The 19570-nt window shown below is 42.3% G+C and overlaps 1 protein-coding gene across 4 annotated transcripts in view; it reads left to right on the top strand.

Moving 5' to 3' along the window:
- Positions 1 to 4684: 4684 nt before the first annotated feature.
- Positions 4685 to 19570, top strand: part of KCNQ1 (potassium voltage-gated channel subfamily Q member 1) — a 333024-nt gene continuing 318138 nt past the window's right edge. For all 4 annotated transcript variants that reach the window (XM_063398160.1, XM_063398162.1, XM_063398161.1 and 1 more), the window contains exon 1: positions 4685 to 5295. In XM_063398160.1, the coding sequence (XP_063254230.1) occupies positions 4700 to 5295 (596 nt within the window). In that variant the 5' untranslated portion in view covers positions 4685 to 4699. The remainder of the gene's footprint in view (positions 5296 to 19570) is intronic.

Below are 19570 nucleotides of genomic sequence, written 5' to 3'. Positions count from 1 at the left end.
TGAGGTGAATAAGGAATTGTCTGGATAGCTGCATCTGGAGAATAGAGATCAATGGCTCAGAGTCCCCAAAGTGTTTGAAAACAAAACAGAAAAACTGTTTGTGAGGCATAAGCCTAAATATATTCGCAGAATTTTTATTTTTCCTTTCTTTGCCTTAGGACTTCAAACCTGAGCCTTGTTGGACAGTAACATTCTTTCCCAGAGAGCACCAACATGCTTTAAAATCCTGTGAGACAATGCAAACCCATAATATAAATGTAGCCATGAGCAGCACTCAGATAGCACTCAAGCAGATAATGCTAATCAGGGATGTCAGCAGGACTGCAGGGCCTCCCCGCCCAGCTGTCGGTGCGTGCCACTCGCTATCTTCTGCAGGGCTGCTTCTCTCTGCTGCCCAGATTCCTCAGCACACTGCACCCACTGTTAAAAATAACCCCACAGCAAAGAAGGGAGCGAATTAAAGGACATTTCAAACTTTCTGAATAGAATGCTGTCTGCTGTTTTCTGTCTGCTCCATTTGTCTTGAGAGTGACCGACAGAAAAGCGGGCTGCATAAACACCTGTGGAAAGTGTGTCTTTTTGACAGTGATTACTAAGGAAGTGATTAATTAATTAATGTGACCTCTGACTTATGAAAAGTTGATGGTCAGTACTTTGGGACGTACTGCAGTTTTAAACACCTCTCTGTATCTGGAGTGTCTGCTGGTGTGCCAAGCTGTTTGACTAGCAATGCCTGGCAACAGGGAAAACCTGCTGGATTTACACTTGGGATGCATGGATGTATTCAGGAGCCTGTAGCAAGGGTTGTGCTTAAATTTAAAACCTGCAGTTAATTTGCATAAAAGCACACAAGTTGTACATTAATATATTTCGATTAATTAAAATAATGGTAAATGAGATTATCAAGGTGTCCAATGGAAAATGTCTACACAGAAAACTGTTCTTAATTGAAATTTGATGAATGAATGAAAATCAACATATATTTCCCCATCTCCCTACTGCATTGGCTAAGCTGTAGTCTTCCCAGGATTTAGAAAGCAAAGCAAACCCTTGTGTCTTTCCCCTTGCTTTTGTTTTGGATCTTAAGGTTGAGGTCTATTTGTCTAATATGTTATTGTTGTGTTTTCAAACTGTTCTTTTTGTCTGAGGTCTAAGTACTTAGTTGTTTTGTAGCTTTTATAGGAATGTTTTTAAAGTAATGACAAGTCTGTGAGAAGAATTTTTTAATTAATAGAGAATATTTCAAAAGTTTTTGTCATACCTTGCTATATGATTATATAATAACAATCTAGGGCTTCATTCTTAGTTCAGTACTGAATAACATTTACCTTCCTCATTGACTGTGTTTCTATAATGATCTACTCACTCAATTCAAATGTGGATTCTCCAGGAAACAGAACACAACAAAATATTTACTCTAAATCCAAGAGAAAGAGTTCAAAAATTGAGACAACACAACTCTCGCTTTCTTCTCCTTGAAAACTGTTATTCAACATGTCCCCTACTGTAACTGGGCAGAAATGGAAATGGCATTCAAAAAAAAAACCCCAAACCTAATTCAAACAAAAACCATCCCACAAAGTAATCTAACAGCAAACAAGAGGATTTCCATGCCAGAGGAGAACTGGTGCAACCTGTAATTGCAACGTGTTAAAGTGTTAAAGGCTTTCAGAAGACAGAGAACATTCAGATACAAACTGTTTGTTTGAGTCTTAGCTTCCACAGGGAAGTCATCAGGGAAAAGATCAAGGTGTCTTCCTGCCTGTAAACATGCATCAGTGATTCAGCAGTATGATCTTGCTTTGGCAGGCACAAAGTGAAAATACAGCATGTCGTGAGCGTATCTGATGCTGCAGGCATAATACTGATCATAACTCGGTACAGGATCACAGAAACACAGGCCCAGGACGGTACAAACAATTTTGATTTACTGTAGCTCAAAAAAGCCTTTAACTAATAATTTACTAGTCTTGTTCCAAATAAATTTCTAGAATTGGGAGTTTTGCCATCAGCTTCATTGTATTATCATCATACTACAGTGACTTATGATAGCTCATGTTTAGAATCATAGTCCTCTTGAAGACATAAAGATTTAAAACAATTCTTGCAAACTGTGAATTAAAATATACTGGGTGTTACTTATTTTGCTGCAGTTCTGTAAATACTCAGATTATTATTATTCTAAGAAATAATTCAGCATAGTAGTTCCACCTTAATATTTAAAACCCACGTCCTCTTAATTCAACCTATCTTCCTACCCTCTTCACTATCAAAGCCTGGATACCCAGCTCCATAAATATATTTGAACACTCATCTCCCTTCTCCTCCCATTTTTAACTCTTTCATGTATACACCACATTATCGGTTTTCTTTTCTCTTCTACCACCTATGTAATCCTGTTGTTTTGTAAAATAAACATGATTAAGATCAAGATATGGCTACTTAAGAAGGGAAAAAAATGGGAATTTCCATAGTCATGTTAGAATATGCATATTGAAAATGCTGCAAAATAATATACAATTTTGGTAACTTAATATACATTAAAAATAATTATATGTGGGGTTCTCATCACTAAGTAGTCATTTATTTGACACTTTTATTTAAGTATTTTCTTGCTCTCACTTGTGCCAGACATGTTTTACCATTCAATACCTTGAAATAGCTGGCAATCATCTAACACTATGACTTTTGTTACATTAAAGAAATGTTATCATTTATCAGTAACACTCTTAAAATGTAGATTTTGATTAATTCCTTGACTCTGGGAAAAGGTCTTTAGATATTACCTAAATACTAATTTTAAATGCATTAAAATTTCTTAATTTGTGATGATTCTTTGAAAGATTTATCCAACATTGAAATTCCAACCTAAAACCTTATGAAACTATTTCTGTCCTGAAAAACAACTTAATATATTAAGGCTGTGGAATATATTTGAGACTTTTTTTTGTTTTGCAGTAAAAAAACTATTGAAACCAACTTTGGTTATTTGGAACAGTTTCTCACTAAACACTGAAGATCAAATTCAGATCTTACCAATTTTTTTCCCTGTTTAGCCATTAAGTATGTCATACCCCCAATCTTTTCTTTTGCAAGGAGGCTGCATAAGTAACACAGAAATTCCATTTTCCTAAGTTCAGATAGAGTGAAGTTTCTGTTCTCTGTTTGGTTAATCGATGGAGAAATAACAACATCATGCCACAATATGTTTTAAAGGTTTTGAAAAGTTTTATGGAGAACAACATCGTTTACTTATGAACATACAGCCTCTTGTTTGGCTGAACTCTGTATGTTTTGCAGCTGGCTCCAGGATAAGGCTCTGTTATAACCCAGACAATGTTATGTTGGTCTATAAAGCAAAGTGGAACACTTACATAAAGAAACACATTTGTTAACTTTAATATCAAGACTTTATCAGGCTGGCCCTCAAACAGTGAGTGTTCAAGGGTAGCGATGACATTCTTTCTTCCACTTGCCATTTTTCTTCCAGGCTTGTTTCAAGAAAGAACAGTTTCTCAAAATAGAGAAACCAGGCTCTATTTTGACCTCATACAGGAAAATTTCCTTTGAAATGCTGTTTTTAGTAAGCTGGTTTGTTCTTCATGCTCCACTGGAGGGGGAAAATCCTAGTTAGGATGTTGTTGGTTTAGAAACAAGATTTGTGAAGTCTCATTTTAACACTTCTGTTTTTGTATTCCTAAGATGGAGCTAGATCCTTCACAGGTGTAAATCAGTACAAGAGCCCACCTGTCTTTCTTGTTTACACTGGCAGAGGATCTTGCCGGGTTCCCCTACAATTCGTGCAGCCTGACATTTGAATGGGACTGCAATTAGCAGGGTTGTTTTCGTTTAACTTTATTTAGCACCTTATCTCCCTGTAACATTCTTGTCCGGGTACCAGTATCAACCATGAACTCACTCTTACTAGTGCTGTTCTATTTTGAGCTGGAAGAAAAAACCCATCAGGCCAGATCAAAGAGCACCTTCCCCTTCACTCTGGGAACAGAAATTGTTAACGAACTAATTGGTGCAAAAAGCCTTGACAAATCGATTCACACCAGTTACTGAAGTCATAGCTAACTCCACCACACGGGAAAGTTATCCAGGCCCTCAAAATGACCAGTTCTCAATGGCCAAACATGTGCAACTTTCCACAAGAACCAAAATGCTGCTGCTGAGGGACCCAACTTGCAGAGGATGCAGTTCTGCAGGACTGTGTTTGCTGTGTTCTACAGTTTTCCCAGTTCTTCAGCTATTCACTCCCTTTGGTTACAAAAACACAAAGGACTGCAAGACCCGTTGTTTGGGCTTATGGTTCTTGTTACTCATTTTAAAAAGAGCCTTCTGGAGGGTTCCAACTCTGGCAGAGGTCTGCTGCTCCCAGGTGCTGAAATCCTGCAAAAGGAGTGGAGCAGCAGGTCCAGCAGCCTTTGGAGGTCCGAAATCGGAAGTAAGAGGTTGTACCGCAGAATCTCAAGACACCCAGTGCCACAGTTCTGGGAAACACCGGAGTGGCTGAGAAGGCAGGGAAGTCTGCTGGGCTTCAGGGCTGCTGGAAGGCTGCTCCCTCCTCTCTGCCCCGGCAGCTCCTCACAGAGGTGAGAGGCCACCTCCACGCAGCCATAGCGGTGCCGAGGGCACAGGTGACACAGGCGAAGGCCGGCAGTGAGGACAGCGGCATTGTGAGCGCGGCACGGAGATGCTCCGGGCTCCCGCCGGCGCCGGGCAGGGGCAGCGCCTCCCGCCGGGCGCCTCCGGGACTGCGGCCGGGCGCGCCCCGCCTGCCCGCACCTTTCCCGGCCGGGGCCGCCCCGCGGGGGCCGGGCCAGCGGTATCGGCGGCGGGACGGGGCGCCCGGCGCTGCCCGCAGCTCCCGGGCACCGCCGGCCGCCCAGCCATGTCCTCCAGCTCCCCGCCGGGCGAGCCCAAGAGCCGCAGCCTGGGTCGGCTGTCGCTGCCCAGGAGAGGCAGCATGACGCCCGGCAAGAAGGCGGCGGCGCTGGAGCTGGCCGAGAGCGCCCCGAACGCCCACTACGCCCCGCTGGCGGCCGCGCAGGGCGGGCAGGCGCCCGCGGGCTGCGGCCCCGCGCCGGAGCGGGAGCGGGCGCCGCGGCTGCGGAGCGAGGTGGTGGTGGTGAGCGCCGACTGCCCGCGGCCCCCCGTCAGCCTGGACCCCCGCGTCTCCATCTACAGCCTCCGCAAGCCCCTCCTGAGCCGCAGCAGCGTCCAGGGCAGGGTCTACAACTTCTTGGAGCGGCCCACGGGATGGAAGTGCTTCGTGTACCACTTCACCGTGTGAGTACCGCCCCGCCACCCGGGCACCTGCTCCGCGCTCCCGTTACCGGGGCCGGGGCTCCGGGCCGCCCTCATCCGCACCCTCGGGGCCGCTGCTGCCAGCGCCCTCCCCGGAGGCTCCTCAGGCACGGAGCCTTCCAGACCAGCCCGGTGCTCCGGGCTTGAGCATCGTGCAGATACGGTCCTTTAGGCTGTGGGTGATTTGGGATTTTTTTTGTGTGTTTTTCCCACCGCAGGTGTGAAGTGAAACAGAAGTCACCCTCCGGGGGAAAGCTTGCCTTTTTAGTTTAGAGAAATGCCCTGTCTCAGTTCAGGAGCGTTTAGGTGTGGCTACCAGATAGTGCAGGCGCTGATTTCAGGCAGTTTTCTCCATTAGGCTACCCAGAGAGTTGGAATAAATTGTTCATACTGAAATTAGGTAGGTAGCAGTGTCACCCATTCTTTGTTAAGTTTTGCCGCATGGCTCCTGATTTCCAGCGGTGACACCTGCGTGATACCGATGCTCCCTGCATAGCAGCAGTTTCTAATTGAACAGGTGCTATCGGTTATCAGTGCTGCAGTCTTGTCAGGGGAGGATGAGAAACAGGTGATGCTTCCTTGCCTCTTTTATTGCCCCTGGCTCTAACTCCTCGTGCTATCCATTAGGACAGGAAGGAGGTGGTGTTTGGAGGGTGTTGTTTAACTGCAGGCAGGTCAAAAATTGCTTTGTCTAGAGGACTGTTTGAAGAGCACAGTGTCAAACCCAAGCCGGCAAGTGGTAGGTGTGTGGTGTATCCCAGCAGGTGCCTCCGTAAGGAGTCAGTGCTTCTCTGTTGCGGTGTTGCTGAAGGCTTCTGTGACCCTTGGGCAATTGGCATGTGTTAAATGTAGGTAAGAAGGTCAGATGGGAATGTGGTGCGTGTTTATTGTATTCATGAACGAACATGTGTGTATAGATATCTGTTACACGTATACATGCTTATTCCAACAGCTAGAGGGAAGCGTGTTTTCTAGTCAAAATCCTAAGACAAAAAACACCAAAGTCAGTTTTTATGACATTGTTATTGTATTCTGATTTAAAGTTCTAAGTAACTGTTATCTAAAGTTAGTTCAGGATTTTGTGCTTCTGTTCCACACTTGAGGATTCTGGAGTGTTTAGGTCAACAGGTTAAGTGGTACCAACTTTATTTTAGTGGAGGGGAAGCAGCTGTCATCTGAGTGTATGTAATTGGGAGATGACTGGGTACAACTGCTGAGATAATTGTGGGCTGCATTCTCTTTAGCATTATGATAATGCCATGAGATGAGAAAATGAGTAATGGCCGTAATTATGAAGTGCCTAACAGTTGTGGTTGAACAATGTAAAACACTTTTGGGAATTGGAGCTCCTTTTTTTGTGTGTTTGTTGGTTTGTTTGTTTTGCTTTTTCCCTAAAAATGAATTTTAAGTAGCCCTCTTTTATGGGTTCTGACCTTTCAGGTGTCTCAAATTAGGCTTAGATGGTGCAGTAAACTGTGTTCAATATCTTAACTAATCTTTTCAAAATGTTAACAGCCTGGGAAAACTCTGAAAAACAAAAACCAAGGTTACATTCCTTTGTCTACCTAAGGTTCTAGCCCGAAATTTCACTTACTTTTCTTTTTTTTTTTTTTTTCCTTTTGCAAGTATTAGCAGCGTGGATTAATCCTGTCTGTGCAAGAATTAGGATTCTGTAGTATGTGTAAGTCATTACCTGTCTCCCCCTGCAGCACACACCCATGGTGTAAACATTAGCCCCGGCATTTCCCCTCTTTCCAGAACTCTTCTGATGCAATGACGAATGACAGTGACAGTAAATATTCTCAAGCCTCTTACCAAGCCTTCTTCAAATTCCTTCGGGCACTGAAGAGACAGAAGAGGGTACCGGCACCCTTGTCTGTTTCTCGCAAGGCAATCTGCAAGTACCATTTGGGCAGCCTCGCTGATTCCCACCAGCAGAGGGAATTGAGGCTTTACTGTTCTCAGCGCATCTCAGCTCCCAAAGCAGCTGTGCCAAGGAATGCCCTGTTTGGAGTGCTATCCCTGCCAGCCAGGTGCTGCTGCAGAGCAGAAGTGTCTTGCTAAAGTTCACTGCCGAGGCAGATCTGTCGATTCAGAGAAGCTGCTGTGTCCCAGCGTCTCCTCGGGAGGAGGCACAGGACCTGCTTTGTGCAGACAGGTGGATACAGGGGATGAGGTGCAGAGCTGGAAAAGGCTCGGTGTCATCACACACACACACAGAGGCGTGCATGTGCTCCTTTCCCAGTGGAGGAAGTACTTGATTGTTCTATTGTCAGCGTAAAAAGAGTCATTCACAGAATGCTGAGCTGGGTTTTACCTTGGGATGTACAAGGACCCTGGTGTTTGTCTCTCCTGCACAGACGAGTTTAAGAAACTGAACTCATTTGGCCTGTTGTCTTTTTGACTCCCTCTGCAGTCTGCCTCCTGCCACATTCTGGGGGCTTTCACCTGCCTGGGAGCTCTTGGTCACTGTCCTAAGTGTTTAGAGGGGAAGGAAAGGAAACAGGAGTGGTGTTAAATCAGGGCATAAAGCTAAGCAGCTAAGCTGAGTAGAGAGCCCTGGCCAAGATCTAGCCCAGTGATGGGAGCAACAAGCACTGGAGGCTTAATTTTCTGTCTTCTGCATGGTGTGGAGTGTGTGGCTGTGTTCTTAATTATATACTGTAGTTATTACAGTTAGAAACAACTCCTGGAACAGTGCATGTAACTTGCTCTGGACCTGTATCTCTGGCTGGTTGTTAAAACACTGTTTATCGAGCGATAAGAGCTACGTCTACTGATTGCCTGTCACACCCTTTTCCTGCTCAGGAATCTTAGTCAGTGGTATGTAGAATACTAATAGCTAAGAACTGATACTCAGGATTGATTTCCCTCGGTTTTATATTATATTGTTTAGAAAAAGGAAGTTGAACACCAAGCTTTAATCCACAGATTCTAGGTTGGTATGTTTGTGTCATATTGTTTTGATTGATGCATGTTCTGGTGAGCAGCAAAGGCCCCCGGGTACCCTTGACTTAAAGAATGGAATCTGGCTGTCTTGCACAGGACAGGCCAATGACCTGTTTTGTTCTGAATTATTTATTTCATAAGGTGTCTGAAATACCTGTTTTTCAATATGCAAAATGTATGTTCTCTCTTGCTGATGTTTTCAGCCTCCAGGGTAATTTGTCACCCCAGTCTATGATTAAATCAATTTAATTCTAGTCTTTTCTAAGAGTTTTTTTCTTATTTGCTTAGACCAAAGAGGAGAAACATCTCAAGTGAGCAGAACAGGGAATGAATTATCGTGCCTCATTTATACTCGATTTTTGAAGGCTGAGGAAATAGTCTCTGTGGGAAGAAGGACTGGCTATTCAGCTATTAATTTAGCACTCAAAAATCCTGCTTAAAATCCTGCTTAGTGGAGATGATAGAATCTTTTAGTTCAGGTACTTGACTTGGTTTGATTTTGTAATAAATTTCATTTAAATAGATGAAGCATACTGTATATGTACACCTAGTTTTACCAGGACTAGTAAATTGTGCTCGATGTGCTTGAAGATTTACATGCATGGCTTCTGCAAGCACAGTTGGTGGTTGCTTGGAGACTCAGACTTTGCAAGCAGGAGCTTGCCCTGTGGCCACCAAATCTGCCTTGGCTGTGACTGAGCGCCACTGTTCCCAGTGACCTTCCAGGCTAGGGCATCTTATCACACTTATCACAGCAGAGCACCTTGAGAGAGCAGCTTTGAGAGCTGGAATGTTCTGCAGCCTGAACAAACCAAGTTTTCAGCCCCTGTGAGGAGAGGTGGAAAAAGAAACTCTGCCCTCATAGTTGCCAGCTGAAACCCTTGGGTTGGAAACCCGTGGGCTGTCCCATGGTTGGAATGGACTGTACAGAATAAATGAAGTTGCCAGATAATATATTATCTATTATAGATTTAAGTGCTCAAGGGAAGAGGTTCTTCTCACCCTCTTAATTTTAAAATAAACATCCTAAGAAACTGAAGTTATGAACTGATTTCTCTTGTTCTTGGTGTGGCAAATAATGATTTCTGGCAGTGTTGACTCCCTGTGTTCTTTGAAGCCTTGGCTGTAACCAGAGGGAGCAATTTGGAAACTGATGGACCCTTGGTTTGTTCTACTGTGGCAGCTCTCCTTTGTTGCCATGTAAGATAATCAGCTTCTGTCTTATCTTTGCATACCTGTACCTGGTTCAATTTGCTTTGCCTTTGTATAAGCTTGGTTTAATCAGCAATGGTTGTCATTGAGTTTGTTCGAATCCCAAGTTGTTTACATAAGCTTGGAGTGGCCAGTGGCTGGGATTTGGAAAACTGCTCTCTGGAAACAGGCAAACTCTTAGAAGCATGGCTGCATGCGTGTGCACACAGAGATAGGAAGTGAGGGTACGTAGAATATTCCAGTTGCCTGAATCAGGACTCACAGTAATCAGTTATTAAAGACAATGCAGTGTTTACACCATGCTCTTTACATACGTTAGATTGTGAGGAAAAAGCATAACTCCAACTTAAAATCCCATTTTTGCCATGTCTCCAAACATTGTTCCAAACCCACTGGTTCATACTTATGTGAAATGCTGAGGAAAAAAGATACATAAAACAATTGTTGTGTGCACCTGCTCACACATGACTTTTCCTCCTGACTGAGAAATGTTGCAAACTGGAGTGCTGTGGTTTTGACGTGAGCATTTGTATGTTAAGAGATTTTTGTGGCTTGCAGTCAGACTCCCAGATTATCACTTCCATTTTTTTTAAAAAAGGAGACATCAATTCTCCAAAGTAAGCACAGCTTTTCCAAGTGTAAAGAAAGAAATATGACTGGATCATGGTCATGTTCTTTTTTCTGCTGTCAATATCAGGAGGACCCAGGTTTAGCTTTTTTTGTCTCATCAAGACTCTGAAGCAGTTTAGTTGAGACCAAGTTGTAGCAGAGCAACATAACTCTATCAGTGAGCTTGGTAGCAGTTTTGTCAGAGAGGAGAAGGGCTTGGAAAGCTGACTTCAGGTATTCCTGGGGAGGAGGGAAGGCCATTTGCCTGCCTCAAGGCAGTGTGCTTGTGTTTAGCAGTTGCTGCTGCAGGGGCACCCTTGTTTGCTGATCAGCCAGATATGGATGCTTGGGCTCTTGGCAGACTTTTGGATGCAGGGGAGACTGAGAAGTGGCTTAAGGGTTTTGTTGTTCCTTCCTTATTGCATGCATACTTGCCGTGCAGCCCCTTAGCTACTGTATTGCACGAAGGTGCTTCTTTGGGACCATGTAATTGAAATAGTAATTTTTGGGTTGGCCAGTACAGAGCTTCACACTCTTGCCCTGTTTCCCAATGTGTAACTTGTCAGAAGTTTCATTTTTGCTGTGGGCTGTCTTGTCTTGTGGCTGAGACCAATCCAAGTTTGTGCCATGAAGAGCTCAAGTGTCAGTTGAGTTACACATCAGAAGGAGTCCCCATTTCTCTCTCGCAGTGGGACAGTAGAAGTTCTTAGGTTAAGAAATACAGATACTGTGTAATTGACTACAAAAATAATATTTAAAAGAATCCATGTTTACTTAGTAATTTACTGTCATCGGAAAGAAAAGCAATATGAGAAACCAGATCCTCTCAATCCCAACACTAATAGGGAACACCCTGAAGCCACTTTGATGAAACCACCATCTTTGCATTATTTGTTGTGTTCAGTGATTACTGCCTGAAAATTGTTGTGGAAATATATTTTGATTGTTGAAGGGGAAGGAAGGTGAAAAGCTAGGTATCTTCAGTTAAAATGCCTTTTGAAGACACCTCTAGCAATAACTGGGAAAATCCAATTTCTCTTCTGAAATGCATAGTCAGATATGGTTGGCTACTTGAAAAAAAATTAATTGGGTCAAGGAAGTTTTGTGGGGAGGAAAAAAAGACTTTATAATTGTACTGATGTTTAGGTTTTCTAAAAACCAATGGAAGAAGAAGACTGTAAACTGGCAAACACTAATGCTCAGTGAAGACAGGTTGTGTACAGTGGGGAAATAAAGAACTGTGAAATGCAGAGATAGAAGTTACGCATTTTTCAGTTTGGGCAGGGTTTCCTGGGATTTGCCTTCTCTCTTTTCCCATCATCCTTCCAGAATGACATTTCAAGTCCTTCTCTCATGTTTGCTTTCCTCCAGGAAAAGAATTATCCTACCTTTGAAAGTTGCACATGAATGATCTTAAAAAAACAGTAAGTGCAGTATTCACATTGCTGTGTCTCTGTCAAATGGTTGGTTGGGCAATTCTGGCACACTTCCTTGCCCTGGCTCCTCAAGTGCCAGGGGAAAAAATGTGCAAGGCTGTGTAGATAGGCCTCTTTCAAAACTTCCATTGCAGCTGAATCAAGGCTAGAGTTGAGATTCAATTGCAGTGAACTAATTAGGCTGGGCTCCAAATGCCTGAGCGCTGGATGTGTTACAGACAAGGGTGCCAACATATGCTGCAGGGAGCTCTGCGCAGGCACGGCGCTTAGCTGCCTTTAAACTTGGCACTACCTCATTAATTTGGCGTGTTAATAGATTGTTTAATGTGCATTAGCGGCTGAGCACAAAAGCTGTGAACGCTTGCTCATTCAGTTCCAGATGGAAAACAGTGTCTTGTTGGGGGCAAGGTGTTTTCTGCCTGCCAACAAGAGGTCCAACACGTTTCAAATGTCTTGGAGAGCTGCCAGATGCAAATAAACCTGGTGGGAAGGCTGAGTTACAGCAGAATGCCAGACTGGGGAGTTTTCAGGTGGGGTACTAAGCTTTCTCCTGCAGTCACGCTTCATCTGGCACAATGGCCTGGGAGAACCATTATAATACCAGGCACAGTAATGGGAGAGAACAGGCATTTGCAAGACTCTGCTACAGGAGTAGGGGATGTATTTCTACCTCCTACCAGGAAGAGATGTACGCGAGAGTATATTTATCTTGCTTATTATACATCTAATAAGTAGGAGTATTCAATCCTTTAGTGATCAAATTTAATATTAATTTTACTGTTTGTTTTTAGACAGTGGTTTGTTTTGATTTTTTTAAAATTTTTTTTAAATAGAAAATCCTAAAGCTGCTCTAAATGAAGAGTTTTCTTGGCTTCCAGGCTATGCTCACCTGGAGAACTGGAGAGGTGCTTGGTGTGAGCTTTTCCCTTGTCTGACGTGACCAATTTTTGAGGCTATATGGACTTTCTTCTTCTTTTTTTCCCTACTTACAGAGTAATAAAATAACAGCTCTTTTCTATGTTCAAGGAGCTGTAAGAAATTGCACGCAGTGCAAAGCAGGGCCTGAGTAAGTGTGTAACTATAGTGTAAGTAGTTTAAAATAACAAAAAACCAAAGCCAAAACCCAATCAAAACCCCCAAAACAAGAACAAAACTCTACAAAACCCCAAAATACTGTCCCACATTTCCTCAATGGTAGTTTCCTTCCTTAGCAACCACATTTTGCAACAGAAAATATGAGACTTGGAAACATTACAAGAAAATATAGACAGAGGAGAAGCCAGTGTTTTATTAAAGCTACCATGACAAAAGCCAGGTTTTTTTCTCTGAACTGCTTTAGTGTCAGAACTTCCAGTTCTGTGAGATAATGAACACAGATTTGCTCAAAACTGAATAAATCCTTTTTGAGTTTAAGAAAAAAAATGTCTGGTACCTTTTGCAAGGAATACATCAAGCACCAAGTCTGTAGCCTTGGAATTTTATCATTTCAAAAGTGATAAACTGCCAGAAATAGGAAATTATACTGCAGGTTTTTAAGTGGCCTTTACATATTCCTAGCAAAGTGCCCAGTGTAAGTATTCTTTTATCTCATATGTTCTTCCCAATCACTGTGATGATTTAATATCTTACAAAAAATGTTCACCAAAGTCAAAATAAACCTAGGACAGGGCCTCTGGATCCTTTTAAGTTTCTTCTGTTTCTGCAAATATTGATGTGGATCTTTGAATTTTATATTAAAGCTCTCATCAGGAACATACATCTCACATATGTTTTGCTAATGCCAGTGGACTTATGAGACCTCATTTGACAACACAGTTTTGTCCCATTTGTAATAGAAAATGGAATTTTTTACTCTTAACTATAAAATCCCTCTCTGTGTTCTGCTGAGGTTATTTAAAAAGTAAATGCTTTGTTACATAACTACACTAGTATTTACTTCAAATGAGAAATATACTGTTTTTAGTGAACTAAGATCGTGGAATAGTAGAAAATATTTTTGTTTATCCTAACAAATTGTGCTCTTGATCATAATCTATTAATTTTACTCCTACCCCAAAAATAGAGCATGCATTTTCTTTTACAACCATAGGAAATAGAATACATTTGTTGGAGTAATATTTGGTTTGATTCTTAAAAAGTTATCATCATGTGTTTAACTTAAGTATTTGAACAGCTATTTGCTTCCTAGTGGGAGCAATTAGTAAAGGTAAAAGGTAAGTACCAACTAGTAAGGAGAAAAACTTGCATATACTCATCTCCAAAATTAGGGCAATTAAAACTCCTTGCTAGGCATTGTGCACTACATGTGTCGAAATAATTTGAAATTATTTTATTTATAATAAGGCTTTTTTTTTTTTTAAGACTAAGCATCTTACGGTGCTAATTCTGTATGAACTTTTGTCCAGGTGACTGTTGTCTCTTGTCTGTAGTAAATATGTTAAATGCATTTGTATGCAGGTTTTTTACCACCTCACCAGTAGTTTTGTTGTAGATTTCTAACAATTAGTGCTCTTCCCTCTGTCCCTCCCTATGTGTTTTAGACTGGGCAAGAACATGAGCTTATCCCCTCTGTTTAGACCAGAATGTGGCCACTCTTGCAATAAGCTGCTCACTGTCAGCTGGAACTGACACACGGAGTCTGGGCAGGCTTGGATGTGTGGGAATTCAGTGCTCAGAAGTTGTTGGTTTCCTCCATAAACCTACATTGAATTCTTGAAACCTGAGGGATGCTTTTAAATTATTTTGGGTTTTTACAGTATTTTCTCATTGCAGTGCTAATATTGCATACTTTTCTATATATGAGTTGGATAGTACAGAAAAATATGGGTCATGGTTTGTGGACAGAAGTAAATCTGTCCAGGTAACTTCTTGGATTCTCTCTGAAGACACCAGTTTAATAGCAAAGGCAAGGATTACAGAGCTCTTGCTCGTTCATGTCCTTGTACAACGAAGGCTGAGGTCCTTGTAGTGAATGTATTTTCTTTCTGCAGAGTAAGGAATTGCTTTCAAAGAGTGTTTGTTTCCTGCAGCAGCTGTCCCCTCCCCTGTGTCATCTAAGAATGAGCTGGAATTGTCTAGAGTCTTCTTTTTCACAGTAAGCTGCAGGGCACCACAGCTGAAGTAAAGGTGCCTCGTCTCTTGTACGGATGTTGACAAGTAGAGCAAAGGAGAATGGATGCAGGAAATGGTTGCTGCTGCTAATCTCATTCTTACACCCTTCCAATGCCTTTGCCCAATTATTTGTGCAGGGCAGTGGAGACAGGGGAAGAGACAAGAGCAAAGATCTTCCATCCCGTGGCTTTAAGAAGTAGAGAATGTCCTGTGCTGACCCTGTTAAGAATCAGTAGTGTTTGTGTTCTGTACAATGGCTTTATCTGATCTTTACAAACTTCAGCAAATAAGGCCCTATTTTTTTCCCCTAATATTCATCCTACATAGATGTAGTAGAGGCTGTTTGTTTTTCAGCCCTGCCTTGGAAGACACTAAAATGTGGTCAAACCTGACAATGAGTAAATAACTAAACATGTGTTGCTTTAGTGTAGTGTGTGTAAACTTCATGTGATTGTGTGCTGTTATCTTAGCCGTGACCCAGAACATATTGGTACTTGGTTATCTCAGCACTTCACACAAAATAAACCTGCTCACTTACCCCGTGTGTCAGCAGGTCATCCAGCACCCTAAAGCTGTCTGAGCATCCTGTTTCAACAGCATGTAAAGTATGACAGGCACAGGTACCTAAGTGTTACCCAGTCATGTCGGTTGTGTGCCTTTGTAGATCTTATTTAATTTTATGACATGATCTTGCTTGGTCAGCTACATGTTTGAACCACAGAACTGAGAAAAAAGCTACAAGAGTGAGGGAGAAAACAGACCTTTGAAGTCCTGCAGGTTTTACAGTGCGTGCAAGGCTGTATGTGTACTGTGTTAATGCTGACCCTTCTTGGGTGTCTGAATTGCTTATTGAGCTCTGGTTTTCAAGCACTGAGGTTATCTCTTGATGACTTCTGTGGCATTCTTTTGTTGTGTGGCTTTAACAGGAAACGTTATGCATCCCTCAAGCCTCACTGTGAAGTGAAATAGAGAAATTGAATTGACTGTGAAAGTGTGATGTACTGTGAGAAGAGCCTAATCTCTAGAAATTTTCAGTGGACTGGATCTGCAGGAGTAAAGGGCCATGTGCTTATACCTCTTACATGAAAGAGTGGAAATAACATTCAAGTAGGCTTTGACAGCAGCTGTTAGCCTCTGCTGAGATTGTCTGCTTTTTCTGAGGGAAGTTTTCTGTCAGGTGCCTTTCTCTTGAAAGAAACAGAGCTTGTTTCAGGAAACCTGTATATGGTCTGTTTGTTGTTACTGAAATAATATATTCAAAATGCCATGAGATTCTTTTCTTGAGGAATTCTGCTGGAAATGACTTGGTTAGTAATCAAACTGTCTCTAAGTGCTTTGAGGAAATCAGTGTGTTTATACAGTGTGTGCTAGCAGTCAGTGTGAACTGGTCAAACCCCACAGCCATGTGTATCTTTAGTTTCCTCCTCCTCCCTGTAACAAATGCAATCTGATGATGCTTCTGTCTGATTGCTAAAGTGAAGTGCTGTGTTTTCATTAGAATTGCAGCCTCTCGCCATCCCCTTCAAACACCACATCTGTTAATTTGAGGCAGACTTCATTGTCACTCTTTTTTTCATAAGGTCTCTTTTGCCTGCTCCCCACCCTCACTGTCTCAGGCATTTTGATGTGTAGAAGAGACTGTGTTCTGTTGAATTTTAGTGGCTGTGAAATGCCACAGCCATGGGAAACTTGTGCAAGTTTCAGACAGGAACTGAAGGCAGAAATCAACTCAGTTGGGGTGAAGCGTCCCTTAGGCAGTAATTGATTAACCAGAATAAAATTTGGATTCACCACTGAGATTAGCACCTACCTTGGTAAAATAAAACTGGTATTACAGAGCATGTCTTTAAAAGGTATTTAGAAGTTGAACTCTGGTTTGAGTAAGTGGTTTTCCTGTATAGTTGGGATGTGGCGTGGCAATGAAAGTATTTTCTTCACTTTTCCATATCTTGTGATAAATGTAGGGAAGAATGAAATGGTTTTTAGAGGATAGCTGTAGGAGCAACACTGCTATTGCAAAGCTAGGGAGATAAATAGTCATGGGAAAGCCAGGCAATGTGCATTTTCTTTCTCAGAGTGTAAAGTGACTGCTTTACAGTAATGAGCTGAAATAAGTTTAAATTCATGGAATGAAATGGAGGAAAAAGCCTGGACAGTAAGGAAGAAGGACCACTGTACATTTACTTTTTCCTCACAACTCCTCCAGATCAGTGTTCCTGGCTGCCTTGTATCATTTTATAGAGAAGAGTGGACCAGACTAGCTCCATCAACATCCCATGGACCCGAATGAAGCCCTGAGATTTACTGGCTGTGACCTTCTCTGCACTTCGTATCTCTACTAGATTTGATTCCAATCCAGATAGTTTTTAAGGATGGGTCTCCACTGCTCTCCTAGGCCTAGATGTGGAGTACATACACATAGCATGGTCTTCCTGGAGCAGGGATCCTCATGCCTTGAGTGTCCTTGCATCATCCAGTGCTCTGGGAGTATTTATGGCCTCTAGGATGAAGTGACAATACACACAGGTAGCCAGTCTGTGCTTCTGAGTTTACTCCTGGTCCTGCTCCGGTGCCTCAGAGCGCTCTGCTTGCAGCACCCTTGCATGTGTGTGAGTGCAGTGGCATCAGGGACTGGCTGACAGCTCTATCATCCAGAAGGTTTTTAGCCTTCTTACCCCCTGAGTCACAAGTTCAGTGGAATTGGAGGCTGTTTGTTCTAGACGTGGTAAGTAACACAATCTGACTGCTTCTCCTCTGGCACTTGTCTAAAGCTGTTATCAGCAGTTGCTGTGGCATGTTTGATTTAGGGGCAAATTGGCACCTCTCTGACGAGTGCTGGAATGTCCCAGGCTGTCCTTGGGGTGTTGTTGGCATCTTTCTCACCAGTAAATCCCAACAACAGTCGTGATCGTGGGCAAACACCAGCCAAGTGCACAAAAGCACTTATCAGCTGCTGGGCTGTGCGTTCATAAAAAGCAAAGCCATAAAACCCTCCAGTGGCTGGCAATCCCCAGCTTTCTGTTAGACATGAAAAGAAGTCCTGAAGAACACAGGCTTCTTATCAGTTTTAATTGCTGGGCAGTGGAGGGTTGGTTAACGTCATTTGGTGTTAGCAACTCTGACACTGTTGCAGAGATGTTTCTGGCCAGCAGCATTCTGCTGAGTGCAAATTTGGATTCAGCAGAAGTCCTTTGTGTTCAGGAAGAACTCAGGTTGAACAACTGAGTCCCACAGGTAAAGAAATGCAAAATGGAATGTTGACAACAGATTGACTGGAGATGCATAGGGCAATGTGAAGATGTTAAAGTTTATAAAGTTGAGGTTTAAAAGGATAGGTGCTGCTATATTGTGATTGCTTTTCATTGCTGTTGAAACTATGTTCTGTGTTACCTAATCCTTTGAGATTGCCTTTTTAAATGTTGCAGTGGTGCTTATGCGTTTATACTGAAAATAGAAAAACTTCAGGGTTAATGTTCACTGAAGGGCCCTGTATTCCTGGCACACACTATTAGCCAAAGTTCATGCCACCTTTAGGGAACTGGGCCAGACACAAAATCACTTTGAACAGTTGCATCAACGCTTGTATATGGCTTTGCCTGTGAGATTTTGGTTTTGAAGTTTTCTTGCTGGATTTGAGCAGTTGTCAGATTCCATGAGGGCCTACACCTGGATCAGTAGAAACTGGTAGATGTGCAGGTTTTGGAAATGCTAAGCAAGCATTTTAAATGTGATTAAAAGTGCATCTGAAACACTGAACCATTTAAACAAAAGAGCAGTAAGAAAACTCCTTGAAAATCACTTGAAAACCACAACTTTAAACCAAGAAGCTGATATGAAAAAAAAGTGTATTTCATGGCAGCTGACATGGAGCAGATTGACAGCAGTTAGTTAATCTGGAGCAGCTGCAATGCAAAATGCTTCTCTGACCACAGGTCTGCTCCTTAAGTAGCAGATGTATCCCATCTATCTCTGCTGTGTTTTTCACACGTGGCTATGGAAGATACATTGGAATGTCCCTAGCTGACTTGGAATGAGACCTGATTTCACTTGCTTCCTGTAGCAACTTTCAAAGTCTTTAAATGAGACTTGACCAGAAATAACCAATTCTAGGATTGTGACTGCGGCTGTTTGCATTTAATGCTTCATCCTTTTGTTGAGATGGTCAAAGGAGCCCTTTGTTTTGATGAGTAGTTTGTTGGCAGCTGTCTATTCCCAAAGAAATTGGGAAGGGGAACAAAAATAATAGTAGAACAGTCCTGATGACTGATAATGAGGACATCCTTATTTTGGTGCCCCCCAAGAACAGGTAGAGAACAGATACCATTGCCTCTCCTACAAACTCCTGTACTTCTGGTTGGTGAAGTAGCAAAGAAATAACAGTGTCTTAACTTTTGTTATTGTTGGATATGTATCTGTCTTTATTTCAAATTCTTCTCTTTCCTTCAGCATTTTTGTTTCTCTTTTTTTGGGAGGTGTGTATGTTTCTGAACTTCTTTGGACTCTTGGGAGAGCAGTTGTGTATTAGATTAGGAAAAGAAGCAATGAGAAGCTGGAGCAGTTGTTTACTTTCTGTGTTAAAGTCTGTCCACACTTGAAGTGGAAGGAAACTGCTTTTCCTTCTTGCCAGTTGCCAGGATTTGTGTTGGTTTTGATTTTTTTTTTCATTTTTTTTCTTCTTCCTCTTGCATGAGGAATTCCACAGTTGAAACTGCTTTGGCTTATGAAATGCTGAGCTATTGATGTGTCTGTAGTTGATTTATGGAGAGGAACACTCCTGCTGGAGTAGTGCATAGCCAAGCTATTACTGGCTGGCTGCTTCTGTGTGATGAAACAGAAGCAATAGCTGAAATCAGCTGGTTTTTCAAGTGGTCACCAGTTGAAGTCTTTTAATTCAGAGTGTCCTGGCAGTGTTACTGTGCTGCTGCCTTTTGCTTAGATGG

The sequence above is a fragment of the Prinia subflava genome, chromosome 5 (assembly GCF_021018805.1).
Source record: "Prinia subflava isolate CZ2003 ecotype Zambia chromosome 5, Cam_Psub_1.2, whole genome shotgun sequence".
NCBI lineage: Eukaryota > Metazoa > Chordata > Aves > Passeriformes > Cisticolidae > Prinia > Prinia subflava.
The sequence above is the reverse complement of the archived record's forward strand: the minus strand, read 5'-3'. Positions and strand labels throughout refer to the sequence as shown.